Source organism: Podarcis bocagei (genome assembly GCF_964188305.1).
Source record: "Podarcis bocagei genome assembly, chromosome: 7".
Classification (NCBI taxonomy): domain Eukaryota; kingdom Metazoa; phylum Chordata; class Lepidosauria; order Squamata; family Lacertidae; genus Podarcis; species Podarcis bocagei.
This window is the reverse complement of record NC_138132.1, coordinates 18,856,085-18,875,413: the sequence shown is the minus strand read 5'-3', so window position 1 is coordinate 18,875,413 and position 19,329 is coordinate 18,856,085. Positions and strand designations below refer to the sequence as shown.

Here is a 19,329-nt window from a genome sequence, read left to right as displayed (position 1 = left end):
CCAAGATGGATTCACAATATAACATGGCAGCAGCAAAAAAAGGGAAGAGTGACCAGAGACAGTTGCCACTTCAGACAGGTCGCTCAGGGACAATTTCAGCATTTCCTGGGCGCATATATTGCCTGCAACAGATGTCATGAGATTTGGGTGCTGATGTTGGGAAAGATGAAGGGCAGAAGGAGAAGGGGATGACAGAGGACGAGATGGTTGGATAGTGTTCTCGAAGCTACCAGGATGAGTTTGACCAAATTGCGGGAGGCAGTGGAAGACAGGAGTGCCTGGCGTGCTCTGGTCCATGGTGTCACGAAGAGTCGGACATGACTAAACAACTAAACGACAACGACCAGGCAATAGATGCATGAACGTCCACAGGATGTAGAGCTGTGGAACAGGAATAACCAGCAATATGATCCTGCAGATGTTGGACTCCAGTCCAACAACATCCAGAGGGCAGTCTGGCCAGCCACAAAGTAGGGGAGCAGGCCAGTGCAGAGCTGACCTTAAACATGCCCTGCTTATAATCTTCCAAAGGCAGCCGGCTGGTCACTGTTGTTGTATCCAGGGCTGCGTTTCACTCTAGCAAAAAGTGCTTCCTCTTGCGCAAGGGAGGACCCTGACCCTCTGCTAATCCATATTGCCCACTGTAGCCTTCTGAAAAGTTCCTCATGAGGACTGGGATCTTGTGTTAGCGGGAACAACCCTTGGATTCCACCCAGTGTTGAGAGCAGAGCAAGCAGGTAGGGAGCCTCTATCCTCCAAGTTTCTTACATTGCCCGTGAGGCTCTCCCCAAGCCCCACCCCTCACTGGTTCTACTTCGCATTTTCTTTTTTCTTTTTTAAATAATTTTTATTAACCGGCCAATCACATCAAATCAAATCACATCACATCACATAAATTCCGAATTACAAAGCCGAATTTTAAATTTTGTTGAGGGAACCCATATTTCAAGATCCGAAGGGGGATTCTGATCATCTACTTCGCATTTTCCAAGTGTTTTTGCCTTGCTGAGATGAGTTCTTGAGCTGTGGTGAAGCTTCTTGCCTGCCTGGATGGAGAGTTAGGGATGTGTATGTGAGCTAGTGAGGGGTGCGGCCTGGCTTTCGCAGAACTGTAATGTAGCCTGTGGTACAAAGGGGGAAGTCTTGTATGTGACCCTTGGAAGATTTCCCACAAAGGAATGCTGAAAAAGATATCTGACACCTGGACTAGAGGAACACTTTCAAATATGTTGAGCAGCTGCCTTCAGGTATTTTCCGCATGGCAGGCAAAGACTCATGCTGCACTTATTGTGTATGTGAGTGGACATATATCTAGTTCTAGTTCTGCAGTTTTGTAACCTTTTAAAGGTTGCTAACTGGCTATGCAAGCATTGGCGTCCTAAACAACCTTGTCTGGTTTCAGATGAAGTTGTCCTGCCTGCTGCAGGTTAGTTTTCTGAACAGAGCTATCCAGTGTCTGCAGAGAGCTTGCGTCCAAACGCAAAGTCATGTCAATGACAGAGGCTCTCAGTTCTTGGGAATGAGCTCCTTGCCAAGCCAAGTCAAATGCCTCAACGCAGCCCATTGTTACAGCTCTGTCTTTGTGAGCTGGCAGTTCTGGCAAATATTTCCTGCCTCCAGCATGGGATGGAATTCTCTGAAAACTGTAGCCTTATTAACACATTGTGCGCTGCTTGCACAGTCCAATGCGAAAGTTAGAGCAGGCAGTTTTCTCTATTGTGCATCTTGTGTGAACTCGCTTGCATTTGAGTTTCAGCATCCAAACCAAAATAGGTGGGAAGGGTAAGAAGGATAAGATCACATCTGGGCTTTTTTTTGGGGGGGGGGTTGATGCTCTTGTGCTCCTGGAAGATTTTGCATGGATGGCCCTCCATATGTTGTTGGACTACAGCACCCATAATCCCTGACCAAAGGTCATGCTGGCTGGGGCAGATGGCAGATGGAGTCCAACATCATCAGCAAGACCACAAGTTCTCTATCCCTGCAGTAAAAATAAGACTAGAATGGAATAAACTGATAGCAGGAGAAGCACTTAGAGCTTAGGGCCTGAGGGCCACGGCCTCCCCTCGATGTATGTCAGGCATGTCCAAAGTCCGTTTTGGGGGGCCATGTGGCAGTTCATCTCCACTTCATCAAATTTGGCTCTCTGAAAAAAGTTTGGGCACCCCCTGTCCTCAGCATCTCTTATTCTCAGGTGATGCTTCCTCCCAAAGCTGACAGGAGATATTGCCCTCCAGATATTTTGCACTACAACAGGAATAGGTATCTGCCTTCCAGCCTGAGGGCCTCATACTCCTCTCAGCAACCTTCTGAGGGACACAATCTATCAGTGAGTGGGGCCAGAGGCAGCAATGGGCAGAGCAGCAGCTGTAGATTTTACTTTGTACTGTGGGCTTGTTTCTACATGCACACACACTACCCTACCACCCAGGGAAGCAAGAGGCATTGCCAGAATTCAAGGACACCTTCCAACTAGGCAAAAACACTTGGGGCAGAGCGTAAAGCAAGTCCCATGAGGGCAAACTCCCTAGGCTGGAGGATCCCCACAGGTTGTGGGAGACTGATAACAGATAACATTAAGGCAGATGGAAGAGTAGTCTGATTTAAATGTAAGGTCACTGCTTATGTCCCTATCCAGATGGGAGACAAAATCTGTCCTAGTCTCTTTGGCTTTTAATAGTATTTGGCTGTTTGTATGCTATCTGACCCCACCTCCTACCCAGCTTGGGAAGCATACCTGTTGTATGATTTCTAGTTGCTGCCTTGTTTTCACAATTTTGTCTGCTGCTTGTTTGCTTTTATTATCTTCATTTTTGTGATTTTGTTGGGCTCCTTTCAGCTTACACAAAGGATAACTAGCTGTGAACCAAGTAGGACAGTTCCGTTTCCCCTTGATATCCTTCTAGTAGGGAGTCAGAGATTTGCCACAACCCAAGGAATACGCTTTTATATCCTAGTCCAGTGGCTTCTAGTTTTCACTTTGGTCAGAGGGGCAAACCTGTATGCTGCGTTGATCGACCAAGGGCAGAAGATGGTGCTTGTACCATCTTGTTCCGATCTTATCCTGCTTGAGCACTTCTCATTAGGCTTCACGATTCATTTGAACTTGTGTGGAATGCTCTCAGATCTGATACTCCCTGTTGAGTTGTTTGCTTTGCTCAGTCAATTGTGGCTGAAAACTGCTGTGACAGATCAAAGGCAGGATTCTATGGCTACCTTGTTGTGATTGAGGGAATTGCTGGAGGATGAAGCCAGAGACCTGTCCAGAATGCTTGCAAAGCCAGGTCTCCCCAACTGCACAATCCCCGCTCTTGCATGCATTTCATGCAAATGTGTTTGGATTAAGCCATAGGCAACTAACGTCCTTGCAAGGAACATGCTTCCCTCTTTCCTTTTCTAGAGAAACCCACAGACCTGTTGCAACTCCTCCTCCTCCCCATAATGCAAGATCTCTTAATGTGCAGGTGAATGCCTGTGTTTTCATGTGATCCATTCTTGAATTTTCAGAACAAATGCAAAACAGCAGGCTGGAAGAAATCCCAGCACTGTATCTTTCCCCCGACAGGGTTTGTGGTCTTCCAGGCTCCCGGTGAAAACTGGCGATCAAGGTTGAAATCCCTGTCCAGGTGCTCTCTTTGCAGTTGGAAAATATGGGCTCCTCAGTATGATTTAGTATACAGCCTAATATTTGTGATGGAATCATACCGCCCAAATGTGGATGCCGAAACTCATCATCCATAGTGCCACCTGGAGGCATCTCTTCTCATTGCACCCAAGCCAACCCTTTCTGTTCTGTTCAAGGTCATCCTGTCTCATTGGGTGCTGCTGTTCCCGAGGAGTGGGAGGAGGAGGGCGGTGCCTCATCCACTTACGAGATTACGTCAGCAGGAGGATGATGATGAGGTCCTTTAGCAGAGAGATAAAATCACTAAAGTGGAGCAGCTGATTTAGGAGCTGAACGTGCTCCTGATCCATGATCACAACAGCAAATCTCTTGCTACATCCCCATTGACCAAAACTGCCTCCAGTTGGGCTCATGGAGCAGATTAGAGGATTAACAACCTAATTAAACTGGATTCTCCTACCCTGTTGGTAACCAAAGGCCTGTTGTGCTTGAGATCACATACCTGCCAACATTTCACAAATGATAACGGGGAGATGCTCGCAGTGCCCTTAATTCTTGTCCTTCTCCAAGCATGTCCTACTGCTACCACTATCACAAATTGGTGACGCCTGTAAGTTTGCTCTGCACAAATTTTAGGAGCAAGAAGGTGTCTGTTCCTTGAGGATATACTGGGAGATTTTATTAACCAACAGGGTTGCCAGCAGTTTGAAATCCACCATGTTTTGGGAAGGGCTGTAGCTCTGTGGCAGAGCATCTGCAGAAGGCCCCGGGTTCAATCACCGGCATTGCCAGGTGGGACTGGGAAAGTACATCACCTTTGAAATCCTGGAAATCTGCTGCCAGTCAGCATACCTGCTGCTGAGCTGGATAGAGCAATGGGCTAACTCTATCTAAGGAAGTGTCCTACATTTCTAACTTCCAGGTGCTGTTGGAGCCTGACTCCTATCTGCCCCAGCCAGCATGGCCATTGGTCACAGGTGAAGGGAATTTTAGCTCAGTTAAAAGCACCAACAGGTAATGGAAATAACTCTGCCTGAAACTCTAGCAGAAACCTAACCTCTTGAGAGCCAGTGTGGTGTAGCAGTTAAAGTGTGGGTTATTACGACCTGAGAGACCAGGGTTCAAAGCCTCACTCAGCCATGAAGCTCACTGGGCGACTTTGGGCCATTCACTGCCTCTTAGCCTAACCTACCTCACAGGGTTGCTGTGAGGAAGGGGAGAACCATGTTACGCTATCTTGAACTCCTTGGTGCAAAAGGTAAATGCAGTAAATAAATAAAGTGTCTGCCTGAATTACAGCAAGTATATTTAAACCCGCATCAGCCCAGATTAGATTAGAATTTGCAATTTGGACACACTTTTGTGTGTGTGATACATTTCCTCTCGTTTGGCCATCCCTCAGCGGCAACTTTCGAAACAGCTACAGGCCCAGCCCTTCATCAACTAATGTTTGCTCTACAACTAATCCAGAATGCGGCAGCTAGACTGGTGACTGGGGGCGGCCGCTGAGACCACATAACACTGGTTTTGAAAGACCTACATTGGCTCCCAGTATGTTTCCGAGCACAATTCAAAGTGTTGGTGTTGATCTTTAAAACCCTAAACGGCCTCGGCCCAGTATACCTGAAGGAGCGTCTCCACCCCCATCGCTGAGGTCCAGTGCCGAGGGCCTTCTGGGGGTTCCCTTCCTGCAAGAAGCAAAGCTACAGGGAACCAGGCAGAGGGCCTTTTTGGTAGTGGCGTCCGCCCTGTGGAACACCCTGCCATCAGATGTCAAAGAGACAAACAACTACCCGACATTTATAAGACATCTGAAGGCAGCCCTGTTTAGGGAAGTTTTTAATGTGTGACATTTTAATGTATTTTTAATCTTTGTTGGAAGCCGCCCAGAGTGGCTGGGGAAACCCAGCCAGATGGGCGGGGTACAAATAATAAATTATTTTTATTATTATTCATCAATCAGCTGATTTGCAGTTTAGGAGGGTTGAATTGAATCTCCTTTCTGGATGTTTTGCAAACAAAGCAGCACCTTGCCCTCAAAGGACACTTTTGTTGGTGTTGGGTGGCTGGTGGTTTAGTTCAACAGGAAATCAAGCAATCTGTTCCAAGGGGGTGAAGGGATCCCAGCATGGACACAGGAAAACTGTCTAGTAAAAGCAGAAAGAGAAGGGTCCGTCTTTGCGCCAGTCTATTCTCTGACCCCACCCTTCCGATCCTTCCATCTCCGCCTTAATAAAAGGGTCAGAGATAATCTCTGTTTATGCAAGGGGATTAGGCATAAGGAAGAGAGAGAATCCCACACAGCTCCTGCGGCATCAGCAGAGAACATCTGGCCACGCAGGGATGGATTTAGTTGTCTTTGGCTTTGGAAGGGCTGAGGGCAAGAGGAAATGGGCAATGCAACAGTCACAGACCTGGCAAGTTTCATTCCTTGCCATCATAAATTCATAGGCTTGACTTGAAAAGCTTTCCACTTTTTAAACTGGCTGGCCCTCACTCTGCGGCTGTTCTCATGCACCATTTATCACCCCCATGGTAAACTGCCTCAAAAGCTTAGAAACCACTTCTATCATTAATAGCATTTATATCTCACCTTTTCATCCAAAGAGCTCAATGTGTGATGTACATAGTTCTTTCCCACCTCATTTAATCCCCACAACAACCCCAAGAGGTAGGTTAGGCTGAGGGAGGCTGGCCAGCCCAAGGTCACCCAGTGACCTTCATGGCCCAGTGGATATTTATTGCAGCAAATTATTATTATTATTATTATTATTATTATTATTATTATTATTATTATTATTATTATTATTATTATTATTATTATTATTTGAATTTATATACCGCCCTATACCCTGTCTCAGGGCGGTTCACAAATGCTTTTATGAACAAAGAAGAGGTCATTGATATGTGTGATGTGCAGAAGAGAGGGGAGGAAAATGTAAGCATTTGATCACTGGGGGCGAAGTGCAAGAAGTATAATATGTGGCGTTTTTGCACAAAGGACACGCGTGCAACAGGCGCAGTCTATGTAGCAGCAGGAACTCTCTGGTTTTGCCAAGTGAATTGCGCCCGTAGTTCCAGAAAGGGCGGCGGAGAACTACGATTCCCAGCACGCAACTGTCGCCGCAATGAATCTATCGAGCCTTTCTGTTGATTCCAGCGACAGTTCACGGATATCGCCGGAAGGCGCCGCTCGCCGCCCAACAACTTTGCGCAACAACACGCTCTTAAAGGCGTGCGATCGCCTTGCGAATGAAGAACTACGACGCCCGCCATGCCCTTGGGGCGCCGCTCGCGCGGTGCACCTTGGGAGTTGTATTGCGCCCGTTCCGAACGGAGGATAGACAGGGACTCGACAGAACTACAAACCCCATGATGCAAAGATAGTTCAAGGAAGGGAGGGAGAGGGGCGCGAAGCTGCACGCATGCGCAGATGCAGAGGGGGAAAGCAGGGAAGACGTGAGATCAGTAAGTACCGGGGGATCAACGGGAGTGGAGGGCTGGTCAAGCCTCTAGACCCGTCTACTCAGGAGTAAGTCCCGCTCAGTTCCATGGGGCTTGCTCCCGGGTAAATGCTCGCTTTCCCGCAGCCGAAGCAGAGGCTTCCTTGTAGGTTTTGAAGCAGAGGCTGAATGGCCACCTGTCATGGGTGATCTCGCTGGGATCCCTGGACTAGATCACCGTCAGGGTCCCTTCCAACCCGACAATTCTGTGACAGGTCCCCCTTTCCCCGACCCCGAGGTTACTTACAATCCTGGCAGGGGAACCTGCGGCTTTCCGGGGGTCGCTGGACTCGCAACTCCCATCATTATCCCTGGGCAGGAGGTGGGTGGGCGCGAGTTGGAGCCTAGAAACCCCCAGATGGGATTCGCGAGTGGGGGAGTCGGGACCCCTTGCCTCCGTGTTGTGGGTCAGGATGTGGGGGAGGCTGCGCCTGGTTCTTTGCTTCTCATCCTCCCTTTTCCTTCCTTCCGGAGGCGGCAGGTGGGACGACCTCGAGTCTCGACCCGCCAGGCTGGCTGCGAGATGACCCTCTTCCACTTTGGGAATTGCTTTGCCCTCGCCTATTTCCCCTATTTCATCACCTACAAGTGCAGCGGCCTGTAAGTGTTGGGTGTGTGTGTTTGAGGGAAGGTGGGAATGTGAGGTGCATTGTTGGGGGTGATGTAGGGAGGTTCTGGCCGAGCTGGGACAGATATGCTTCACCCTTTATGAGCAGGTGGCACTGTGGGTTAAACCACAGAGCTTAGGGCTTGCCGACCTTTCAGAAGGTTGGCGGTTCGAATTCCTGCGACGGGGTGAGCTCCAGTTGCTCGGTCCCTGCTCCTGCCAACCTAGCAGTTCGAAAGCAGGTCAAAGTGCAAGTAGATAAATAGGTACCACTCTGGCGGGAAGGTAAGCGGCGTTGCTCTGGTTCGCCAGAAGCGGCTTAGTCATGCTGGCCACATGATCCGGAAGCTGTACGCCGGCTCCCTCGGCCAATAAAGCAAGGTGAACGCCACAACCCCAGAGTCGGTCATGACTGGACCTAATGGTCAGGGGTCCCTTTACCTTTATGAGCAGTGCATTTTGAGGGGCACATAATGGATGGCAAGCTAGAATGGGAGCAGGCTTTGCATGGGATGGTGTGGCCTCATTTGTTTAGTAGGGCTTGTGGGGTATACAAAACAGACTGGTGCCTTTTAATGTGTAGGAACACAGGAAGCCATCCATTTCAGTATTGCCCACACTGACTGGCAGCAGCTCTCCAGTGTTTTGGGAAGGGTTCTCTCTCTCTCCCCCATTCCTACCTGGAGATTCCAGGGATTGAACTTGGGATCTTCTGCATGTGCTCCTTTTGTAAACCACTGGCAGCCTCAAGCTTGTTGTTGCTTGGGAATTCTAAGAAGCAGAAATATCAGTGCCGTTCCAAAGGCTCAGCCCACTCTCTTGATTCAAGAGAGCGTCAGATTGTATCCAAACACTGATGAGCACTCGGTGCTTGATCTCAGGCGCTGCATGCGAAATTTGGTTATGAAACCTTCAGAGGTGCCCAAATGCGTAGCAAGTAAACAAACCAAATTTCCAAAATATAAAGGGTGGTAAATAAAGTGCTGGTCCTACTCAAATCACACCCACTGAAACTAATAGACATGGCTAACATTGGTTCATTAATTTTAATTCAGAGCAGGGCTTAGCTTATTATGGGCTGCATGCAGTTATGTGAACCCTCCCCACTCTGATGCCCCCCAGCTGTTTCAGATTACAACCCCCCTCAGCCCCAATCATTGGCCATGCTGGCCAGGACTGATGGGAACTGGAGTCCAAAACATCTGGACACAGTACTGTCCTTTTATCTCATTCTGTGGGGCCAGGGACCAAGAAATAAAAGCTCTGGCGGGGGGAAAACAGCCATTAACAAGAGAGCTCCTTCTGCTTCAGAAATATCCCATCCCACAAAGTGCTGTCTTTTTTATTTCTGCCCCTTTCAGGTCAGAGTATAATGCCTTCTGGAGGTGTGTCCAAGCCGGAGCTACCTACCTCTTTGTCCAGCTTTGCAAGGTATTGCCCGACCCCTTCGCTCTCTTGAAGTTTTAAGGAAGTAGCACATGAGAATCTGGATGCCGAGAATGTGAAGTCCATTGCAAAGGAGGCACACAGTTCTCTCGGCAACACCCTTGCGCTGGTGCATAGTTTGATTGGTTGTGCCACGGACTTTCTGAGTTTGATCCCATTGCGGTGTCCAGCAAGGCAGGACTGGGGAATATGGGGCCTTCTCAGTGTTGCTGGACTCTTAACTCCCGTCAGCACCAGGCAGCATAGCAAATAGTGGAGGGTGATGGGAGATGAAGTTCAGCAACATCTAGGAGGCCTGTCACTGCAGCGGTGAGAATATTTGTTCTTGTTTGGGCCATAATTCTGTATCCACTAAGCTGGGAGTAAGTGCCATTATAGTCTGTTGGACTTCACCCTAAACTGGGCAATCCTATACAGTGGTACCTCGGGTTAAGTACTTAATTCGTTCCAGAGGTCCGTTCTTAAACTTAAACTGTTCTTAACCTGAAGCACCACTTTAGCTAATGGGGCCTCTTGCTGCTGCCACGCCACCGGAGCCCAATTTCTGTTCTCATCCTGAAGCAAAGTTCTTAACCTGAAGCACTATTTCTGGGTTAGCGGAATCTGTAACCTGAAGCGTATGTAACCTGAAGCATATATAACCCGATGTACCACTGTATATGTGTTAAGAGACCTGATTCTCAGGATCACCTGCAGAAGCTCAGAAAGTGAACAGAGAAATTGTTACTTCCCTCTCTCAAAGCACTAGAATTCCCAAGTCTGTCAGTGAAGCTGGATGTTTGAAAATTCAGGGCAGGCAGAAGAAAAACGCTTCTTCACACAGCACAGAGTTAAACTGTGGAACTCTCTTCCACAGGAGGCAGGAATGGCCACCAATTTGGATGGCTTTAAAAGAAGATTATAGACAGATCCATGGAGAATAAGGCTATCAATGGCTACTAGCCACCATCTGCTTCTGAATGCCAGTTACCGGGGAAAACAGTGGGGCAGAGTGTTTTCATGCTAAGGTCTTGCTTTGGGGGCTTGTCACAGGCTCCTGGTTTGCCACCGTGAAAACAGGATGCCAGACTAGGTGAGTCATTAGCCTGATCCAGCAGGACTCTTTGTATATTAGAATCTGGGCATATGAAGCCAGCTAACAATGGGTACTCAATGGACAGTCCTGTACGTGTGATTTCAGTAGCCTTTCTAAAAAAAAATGCTGTGCTGTGCTAACTTTTTCGCTCTTCCCCAAAGGGACAGGGCCTTTTCAGTGGTGGCCCCTGTACTTGTTGTGAAGTGCCCTCCCTGGGAATAGTGGCCCCCCCTGACTGTTGCATTTCACCACAATCCTTAAAATGTTAATCGTGAAATTTTGCTGCTCATTCTCATGGGCTGTAATGAAGGCTTGAATTGGAGAGTGATCTATATTTTCAGGATTCTGGTAGAACATAACTATGTCCATTTGTCCACTGTACATTTCCTTCCCTGTTTTTATAAATGTTTTCAGTCATAAATGTTGGTTGCTGCCTTCTCTCTCTTACAGATGCTGTTCTTAGCCACCTTCTTCCCGACATGGGAGGGCGGCGTAGGCGCTTACGACTTCATTGGAGTAAGTCTGGCACTTGGGCAAGCAGGGCAGGGTGGGAGCCTACAAGGATGGAGGTACAACTACCCGTATCACATACTACTGACCGTCCTATAACATTGGGAGCATCTGTGCTTGCATAGCTTGAGGGATGTGGATTTGGGAGGACGGGGGGAATTGGGGTTTTCCTGTCTGCTGCTCTGAAACCTTTCCTCTTGTACCAGGAATTCATGAAAGCCACCGTAGACTTGGCCGACCTGGTGGGCTTGCACCTGGTCATGTCGCGGAACGCAGGGAAAGGGGAGTACAAGATCATGGTGGCTGCCATGGGATGGGCCACAGCAGAGCTCATCATGTCCCGGTGAGTTGGGCCTTAGCCCCGCCCTAGGGGGTGGAGCCTGAGCTAGTGAGGGAGGTATGTGGGCGGAGCTCAGTTGGAGCCACTTATCCCAGGTGAATGTGAGGTTCTGATGTGGGTTTTTATGTCTCTGCCTCCTCCATCAGCAATGTTGCGTGCTTTTATTTTATTTTTTTACATGCTTTTAATCCACATTCATTCATCTGGAGAAACTATTAAACCCCTCATTCAAATGAACGTAGCAGGCACTAGTATTCTGACTTTACCCACAAAATGCCTCCAACAACTAAAAATGAATAGTACCTACCGTATTTTTCGCCCCATAAGACGCACTTTCCCCCCTCCAAAACTGAAGGGGAAATGTGCCTGCGTCTTATGGGGCGAATGCAGGCTTTCGCTGAAGCCTGGAGAGCGAGGGGGGTCGGTGCGCACCGACCCCTCTCGCTCTCCAGGCTTCAGGCAGCTCTGCGCAACCCTCGGGAGACCGGCTCTGAGGGTTGCGCAGAGCTGCCTGCAGTCCCGGGACCAGCGCAGCTCTGCGCGGCCACCGGGAGCCGGGGGAGAAGCCCTCCCCGCTCCAGATGGCCGCGCAAAGCTGCCTGCGGTCCTGGGACCAGCGCAGCTCTGCCCGGCCACCGGGAGCCGGGGGAGAAGCTCCGCCCCGCTCCCGGTGGCCGTGCAGAGCTGCCTGCGGTCCTGGGACCAGCGCAGCTCTGCCCGGCCACCGGGAGCCGGGGGAGAAGCTCCGCCCCGCTCCCGGTGGCCGAGCAGAGCTGCCTGCGGTCCTGGGACCAGTGCAGCTCTGCGCCGCCATCCTGAGCGGGGCGCTAAGTCCCGCCCGCTCTGGATGGCGGCGCAGAGCTGCCTGCCCTGCCGGGACTGCAGGCAGGTCTGCGCCGCCATCCCGAGCGGGGCGCTAAGTCCCGCCCGCTCTGGATGGCGGCGCAGAGCTGCCTGCCCTGCCGGGACTGCAGGCAGGTCTGCGCCGCCATCCCGAGCGGGGCGCTAAGTCCCGCCCCGCTCGGGATGGCGGCACAGAGCTGCCTGCCCTCCCGGGACTGCAGGCAGGTCTGCGCCGCCATCCGGAGCGGGGCGCTAAGTCCTGCCCCGCTCGGGATGGCGGCGCAGAGCTGCCTGCCCTCCCGGGACTGGTGCACTTCTCCCCATCGCCAGCCCCACAAGCTCGGGGGACAGCGGGGAGGCAGAGCGTGCCTTCCCACTGTTCCCCGACCTGGTTCTTCCAGCCCCGCACCTGGGGGGGAAAATAATTTTTTTTCCCTTTATTTCCCCCCCAAAAAACTAGGTGCGTCTTATGGGCCGGAGCGTCTTATGGGGCGCAAAATACGGTATTTGACCATCAATTGCATGGTTTGTTAAAAAAAAACTATTTTTGTTTCCTTTTTCATCATCACCTTACAATTGCTTAACTCCGCCTTCCTCCTCCCTTTCAGGCCAATTCTTTGCACTTTCAATTTTCTGTAAAATTCCCCACAAGCCTGATATGTTTCTGCAATCAGCTGGAACAAATATATCTCTTTTCTTTCTCTTCCCCCCAACGATTTAAATAACTCTTTTAAGTTGTTTAAAGGGTGTCAAGGGGTGTGAGCTTATTCTCATGAAGGTGTGGTTCGTTTCTAAAATGATAGGTGCTGGGACTTGAATCTGCCTGGAGGGGCTAATCCTTACGCTGCCACATAACTTGGATTGTTGTTGCTTCATTGCTGAGGCAGACACACTCTGCACATGCTTGTGGAAACTTCAGTGTGTTGGATGTCCCCAAGCTGAACTTTGACACAGAATAAATAAAAAAGATTGTCCAGTAGTACCTTAGAGACCAACTAAGTTTGTTCTGGGCATAAGCTTTCGTGTGCATGCACACTTCTTCAGATACCTTGGCATCTGAAACTTAGTTGGTCCTTAAGGCAGTGTTTCCCAACCACTGTTCCGCGGCACACTAGTGTGCCGCGAGATGTTGCCTGGTGTTCCGCGAGATGTTGCCTGGAGGGAGGCAGGCGAGTCGGGCGGCAAGAGGCGGGGCGAGTCGGGCGGCGAGGAGAGGCCGCCCAGCGCGGGGCTCTCGCCGTCTGCCTGCCTGGCTGCCTGCGAGGTCGGCGGGCAGCGCCTCCGTCTGCAGCGCCCGCCTCGCGGCTCTCATTCCCTGCCCCTGCCAAAGCTCACTCAGCCAAGCCGCGCTCTCCTTCCTGCCTCGCTTTGCTGCCTCCTCCCCCCCACCCCCAAAGCTTGGAGGTTCCCCGGCAAGGGGGGGGAAAATTGAAACTTACACTTTCGTGCGTCCCTCCCGGCGTGACGCTGCGCGCTGACGTCACGGGGCTGTAATGGTGGTGTGCCTCAAGATTTTTTTCATCAAACAAGTGTGCCTTTGCCCAAAAAAGGTTGGGAAACACTGCCTTAAGGTGCTAATGGACATTTTTTTAATTTATTTTGACAAAGAATATTAGGCTCTGGTGCTACATTCTAGGGAGCCTTTGTGATGAGCAATCCTGAGTGTGCAGCCCTAGGTTTCATTTTGAATTTGGAAAGACTTTCATGGCTCATAATTACAGGCTGATCCCTGGTTGTGCAAGAGCTTTTGGAAGGTTGCTCTTTTTTTCTTTTTCTTTTTGCAACCAGTGTGTCTGTGTGTGCATGTGTAATGTCTGGTTTTGAGATCCTTGGATGTAGCTGCATGCAATCAGCTGTGACAGACCAGCTCCATCAGCTCTCCTGCTGTCACCTTGGAGCAGCCATTCCATCAGGCTGCCTCTGTGGGAGAGACAGGAAGCAGAAGGCTCATTCCATTCCCTTTGCCAAAAGCCCAGCTCCATCATTGTAAGAACAGCTGTTTAAAAGTTGGTGCCTGAGTTTGACTTTTTCCTCTTCCCTCCTTTTCCTTTTCCTTTACATGCCATGCTTTTTTAGATTGCAAGCCTGAGGGTAGGGATTGTCTTGTTTAATTGATTGCCCACAGGCCACTCTGGGGGTCCTTTTGACTGAAGAGTTGGTACCAAATGCTCTGAAGAAATGAATAAATAAATGTGTGAAGTGTGCCTGACGCCGCTGTGCTTTTGACAGATGCATCCCGCTCTGGGTGGGAGCTCGTGGAATTGAGTTTGACTGGAAATACATCCAGATGAGCATCGACTCTAACATCAGTCTGGTAAGTGCTGATTCTGCTGTTGCCTGTTGCGAGCTTCTCTAAAGCAGTGCCCCTGCTGGCGGGGAGGAAGCACGACATTTGGATAGTCTTCCCTGCTTTTGTTTTCTTCCCCTGCTGTTCTAGTGGTTGTGTTTGTATAAACACAGCAGTAGAGCTGACAGAAGAAATACACTTTTGTTTGTGTGTCCCTGTGTGTTCCGATGAATCAATCCAATTAACTGTTTGAATAAAACTGCAAAACTTTGTATATGGGTCTGAATGCGCGTGAGAATAATAGTTCAAAAGAGACTATAACTCTCAGTGTTAATGTTTCTTCTGAACTGAGCTGTTCTTAAGTGACATTGGACTAGTTGCATTTTAAAATAATGCATTTTAACAAAATCCATGCCTGCTATGAGGCTTGTATAGCAGGCCGCCTGGAAATTTTACAGGTGTATACTTATAGCAAAGTCACTATCTGTGTGTGGATCCATAGGCAACCAAAACACCACTGTCTATATACAAAAGGGAAGTATTGCATCATATAATTTTGGATTGCCCTCTTCTCAACACCCATCGCAGAGATCTCCTAGTGACTCCCTTACAGCTCAAAATACAGTCAAACCTTGGTTCTTGAACATAATCAGTTCCGGAAGCCCGTTCGACTTCCAAAATGTTCAACAACTGAGGTGCAGCTTCCGATTGGTTGCAGGAGCTTCCTGCACTCAAGCGGAAGCCGTGTCAGACATTCAGCTTCTGAAAAACATTTGAAAACCGGAGCATTCACTTCTGGGTTTTTGGCATTCGGGAGCTTAAACGTTCTAAAACGGAGGTGTTCGGGAGCCAAGGTTTGATTGACTGTATCAATTTGCAAAGGCTCTGTAATCCAATATGTGTTGAGGGATGATACTCCTGAAACTACCAATATTGTTTTGCGGTACTTAGCCGAGGTCTTTAAAGCTAAATCTAAAGTTGCCTGATTTATTAAATGGTGGGTATCTAGTCTTTTATCAAAGTATTTGGGTGACTTCGTATGATTTTACTGTTTTAACTTATGCCAATAAAGTCTAGTTACAAGTTACAACTATGGATAACAGTGGTGTACAGGGTGCATGATGTAGCCTGTCTAGGAGAAGAAAAACTCTGGTCCTTAACCTCCGCTGCCTCGTGGGATGTGCCACAGAAAGGATTTGGAATCATTCCTCTCTCTGTTTGCTCCCTTTGCGCCCCCCCCCCATTTTTCTTCTCCTAGGTCCACTATATTGCTACGGCCGCCCTGGTATGGATGTTTACACGCTACGATTTACCCAAACACTACCGACTGCCTCTCACTTTTCTGCTGGGAGTCAGTGTCTACAAGGCTTTCTTCATGGAGTGAGTCACTGGGTGCTTGTAGCTTGGAGTTGGGGCTTGGGGCTTGTGTGTTTCGGGCCGTGGCTTCCATTAGCTGATTGAATATAAGGCAGCTTTCTTCGATTCCTTCAATACCTTGTTCAGTATTGTCCACACCAGCCTCCCAGATAATGTTCGACTGCGACTCATGTTATTTTATTCATTGCATCCACATCCCATCTTTCCTCCGAGTTGCTCAACGTGGTGGTTCTCTTTATCCCCATTTTATCCTCACAACAACCCTGCGAGGGAGGTCGGGTAGAGAGTTGAGGCACTGGCCCAAGCTCACTCAGTGAGCTTTCATGGCCAAGCGGGGATTTGAACCCGGGCGGGCCTCCCAGGTCCTAGTCCAACACTCTAACCACTGCGCCACACTGGCTCACTGTTAGCCTTAGTCAATATCATCCCAGTGGTCAGGGATGCACAAGGATGGCGAAAGAGGGGTCTACGCTGACTAGAAGAGGCTCTCCAGAGTTTTAGCTGAGAGTCATGCGGGTGGCACTGTGGGTTAAACCACAGAGCCTAGGACTTGCTGATCAGAAGGTTCGCGGTTCGAATCCCTACGACGAGGTGAGCTCCTGTTGCTCAGTCCCTGCTCCTGCCAACCTAGCAGTTCGAAAGCACATCAAAGTGCAAGTAGATAAATAGGTACTGCTCCGGCGGGAAGGTAAACGGTGTTTCCGTGCGCTGCTCTGGTTCGCCAGAAGCGGCTTAGTCATGCTGGCTACATGACCCGGAAGCTGTATGCCGGCTCCCTCGGCCAATAAAGCGAGATGAGCGCCACAACCCCAGAGTCGGTCACGACTGGACCTAATGGTCAGGGGTCCCTTTACCTTTACCTTTACCTTTACTTTCCCATTCCTACCTCGAGAGCCTAGCGATTAAATCTGGGGACGTTCTGCATGTGGAGCATGTGCTCTACTGCTGAGCTATGACCCTTCCCCAAATATATAAGCATTAAACATTGCAGGATGTTTTCTTTCAAGCATGGAAGTTGTAAGCACGGAACTGCGACCTCCTGCTCTCCTGCCCCACTAAATCCTTACAGCCACGGAAGGACTGTAGTTCAGTGGTAGAGCATCTGCCTTGCATGCAGAAGGTCGCAGGTTCAATCCCTGGTGTCTCCAGGCAGGGCTGAGGAATGCTTATGTCTCAAACCCTGGAGAGCTGCTGCCAGTCAGAGTGGGCAGCACTGCGCTAGATGAACCAGTGCTTTGATTTGGTAGAAAGCAGCTCCCGATGTTCCTCTGCTCCTTACCAACCCTCTCCCTTTTCTTTTCCTTCCCAGGTCTTTCGTCCATGTTTTCCTCCTGGGCAGCTGGACAGCCCTCCTGGTCAAGGCTGTCATCACTGGTCTCCTTTCCCTCAGCTCTCTGACTCTCTTTGTCACTCTGGTACACAGCAACTGAGGGTTCATTCCTTCCCACTCGGGAAGGAGACATTGCCTTTGCATCCTGGCGGGATTGTCCGGCCAAGTCACTTTCGCCAAGTCGAGACACGGTTTGATCCTGCCCGCGGTGAGATTGGCCTCAGCGCGGCCTCTGCTTGCAGGCGAGGGGAATAATAATAATAAACAGGTTTTGGTATTTCTGTGGTTTGCAGTGGTTAAGTTCTTTTTGACTTCATAGGAGGTTTTTAAATGGAGGTTGGGTGGCCGTTTGCCAGGGATTCCTTAGCTGCAATTCCTGCGTTGCAGGGGGGTTGGACTAAATTTCCCCTGGGGGTCCGTTCCGGTGCTACAATTTTATGATTCTGTGACTGTTGTCTGAACAGGCCTGTTACGCTGCATGGGAATGGCATCAAATGGGGGTCTTTGTTTTCTCCTTGAAGTAGGCGTGATCAGTGTCAAGTCAGTGGTGGCTTTGCAAGGAGGTGACTTGAGTTGTCACAGAGTAAGGCAGGGTAGGCATAAATGCATTGTAGCTGCTGAAAAGCATCTGCGTTAGACCCAGGAACCAAATGCCTGCTAGTGTGTCTTCCCATCTGCCTTCCCCTTGTCAATTCGAGGGCCCCACCACCCCAAAATAGGTTTGTTTTGTGTGAAAAGTGTAAATAATTGCTTCCTGCGCATCTCTAAATTTAGGGTGGAATAATAGGAGAGTCTAATAGCAGAAAGTGACAATTACATGGGTGTGTGCACCCAAAAGCTTCATGGGGAAGTGGGGTTCTTTCCGTCAGGTTGAAGGGAGTTAAGCAAGTGAGAGCTGGACCATCAAGAAGGCTGATTGCCGAAGAACTGATGCTTTTGAATTACGGTGCTGGAGGAAACTCTTGAGAGTCCCATGGACTGCAAGAAGATCAAACCAATCCATTCTTAAGGAAATCAGCCCTGAGTGCTCACTGGAAGGACAGATCGTGAAGCTGAGGCTCCAGTACTTTGGCCACCTCATGAGAAGAGAAGACTCCCTGGAAAAGACCCTGATGTTGGGAAAGATGGAGGGCACAAGGAGAAGGGGACGACAGAGGACGAGATGGTTGGGCAGTGTTCTCGAAGCTACCAGCATGAGTTTGACCAAACTGCGGGAGGCAGTGGAAGACAGGAGTGCCTGGCGTGCTCTGGTCCATGGGGTCACAAAGAGTCGGACACGACTAAAAGACTAAACAACAACAAGCAAGCTCTCTCTCTACAGTGTGTTATTTTCCCTAGTGAGTTGGTTGGAGGTTCTTGAAAATGTACATACCTATAGCAAAGGGATCCTTTAACTTTCCATATAAGCTGGTGCACAGGGCAGTGGGTGACTCTGCTCCCTGTTGAGGGCGACTGCCATATTTTGATTCATTCAGACCCTGCAGTTCTGCATGTTGTTGCAAACCGAATTCCAGTGACGGCGTATGAATAAATAATTGTGTAGTTCATGGTTGAGATCTGCTATGGTGGGGGGTGGGGGTGGGGATTGGATCTGGCTGACGGGCCAGGTCCTTATCTGTCCCACGGGCCAGGTTTTACAAGTGTCAGATCACTCAGTGCCATCGTGAAGCGGTGCTTTGAAGAGCCAGTGATCAGCTGGTGGCTGGGGCTTCAAAGCGCTGCTCAGAGCTCTTTGCACAAGCTCTTGCAGAAAGCCCTGTCCTGTGCTTTGACGTTTGGTTGGCTGGCGTGCAGGGAGTCTGGAGTGCCCAAGGATCTGCAGGTTGGTGGTGCTTCAGAAGCCCTTTTTGGCCCGGCTCAGCCCCATTCCTGCCTACCCACTCCTATATCAGGGATTCACAACCTGGGGTGCAGACTTACTCCAAAGGAGCAGTGAAGAAGTTATCCCACCCCCACCGCCTTGCCATCTGCTCCTTTGCTTAAAGGAGCAGGGGAGGATCCTTCAGAGGGTGCCTTTGCCAACATAGCAATTTTAGTCAATTGTACCTTAAGGCGAAGGAGAAAAACATCTGCAAAGGTACCTGGTCAGCTGGAGTAGACCCTGCTTCACCATGGTTGAGCAGCAGTATGGCTAGCTTCAAACCCGTTGACACTCAGTGGGCTACACAGTTGTGCAAATTTTGCTTGAATCAGAAATCCTTCGTATGATGACGGACTGCAGCACACACCATCACTGACTGTCTGCCATGCTCGCCGGGGTTGATGGGAGTTGTAGTCCAGCAAAATGTGGAAGGCTATGGGCTCCTGGCCTCTGTAAATAATGCTGACCCAAAATCACCAAAAACTTGAATGCAGCTCCCATATAAATGAAATGCCAATTTGCATT

General features: G+C 49.6%; 1 protein-coding gene across 2 annotated transcripts; it reads left to right on the top strand.

Moving 5' to 3' along the window:
* Positions 1-6,998: 6,998 nt before the first annotated feature.
* On the top strand, positions 6,999-17,224 carry TMEM147 (transmembrane protein 147). Of its 2 annotated transcripts, none has more exons than XM_081203616.1 (8): positions 6,999-7,093; positions 7,603-7,728; positions 9,097-9,166; positions 10,707-10,772; positions 10,973-11,109; positions 14,179-14,263; positions 15,495-15,616; positions 16,923-17,224. In XM_081203616.1, the coding sequence occupies exons 2-8, from the start codon at positions 7,652-7,654 to the stop codon at positions 17,041-17,043; spliced, it is 678 nt and encodes a 225-aa protein (XP_081059742.1). In that variant the 5' UTR covers positions 6,999-7,093; positions 7,603-7,651; the 3' UTR covers positions 17,044-17,224. The 2 variants fall into 2 exon arrangements, with proteins under 2 accessions (XP_081059742.1, XP_081059743.1); XM_081203617.1 differs by lacking the exon at positions 6,999-7,093 and adding an exon at positions 7,114-7,157.
* The last annotated feature ends 2,105 nt before the right edge of the window (positions 17,225-19,329 follow it).

What these genes read in the sequence shown, in the direction of transcription:
- TMEM147 (XM_081203616.1), top strand. Translation starts at nt 7,652, where the DNA reads ATGACCCTCTTCCACTTTGGGAATTGCTTTGCCCTCGCCTATTTCCCC. An exon ending in ACCTACAAGTGCAGCGGCCT is followed by an intron (nt 7,729 to 9,096) that starts GTAAGTGTTGGG and finishes TGCCCCTTTCAG; the next exon opens with GTCAGAGTATAATGCCTTCT. An exon ending in GCGCTTACGACTTCATTGGA is followed by an intron (nt 10,773 to 10,972) that starts GTAAGTCTGGCA and finishes CTCTTGTACCAG; the next exon opens with GAATTCATGAAAGCCACCGT.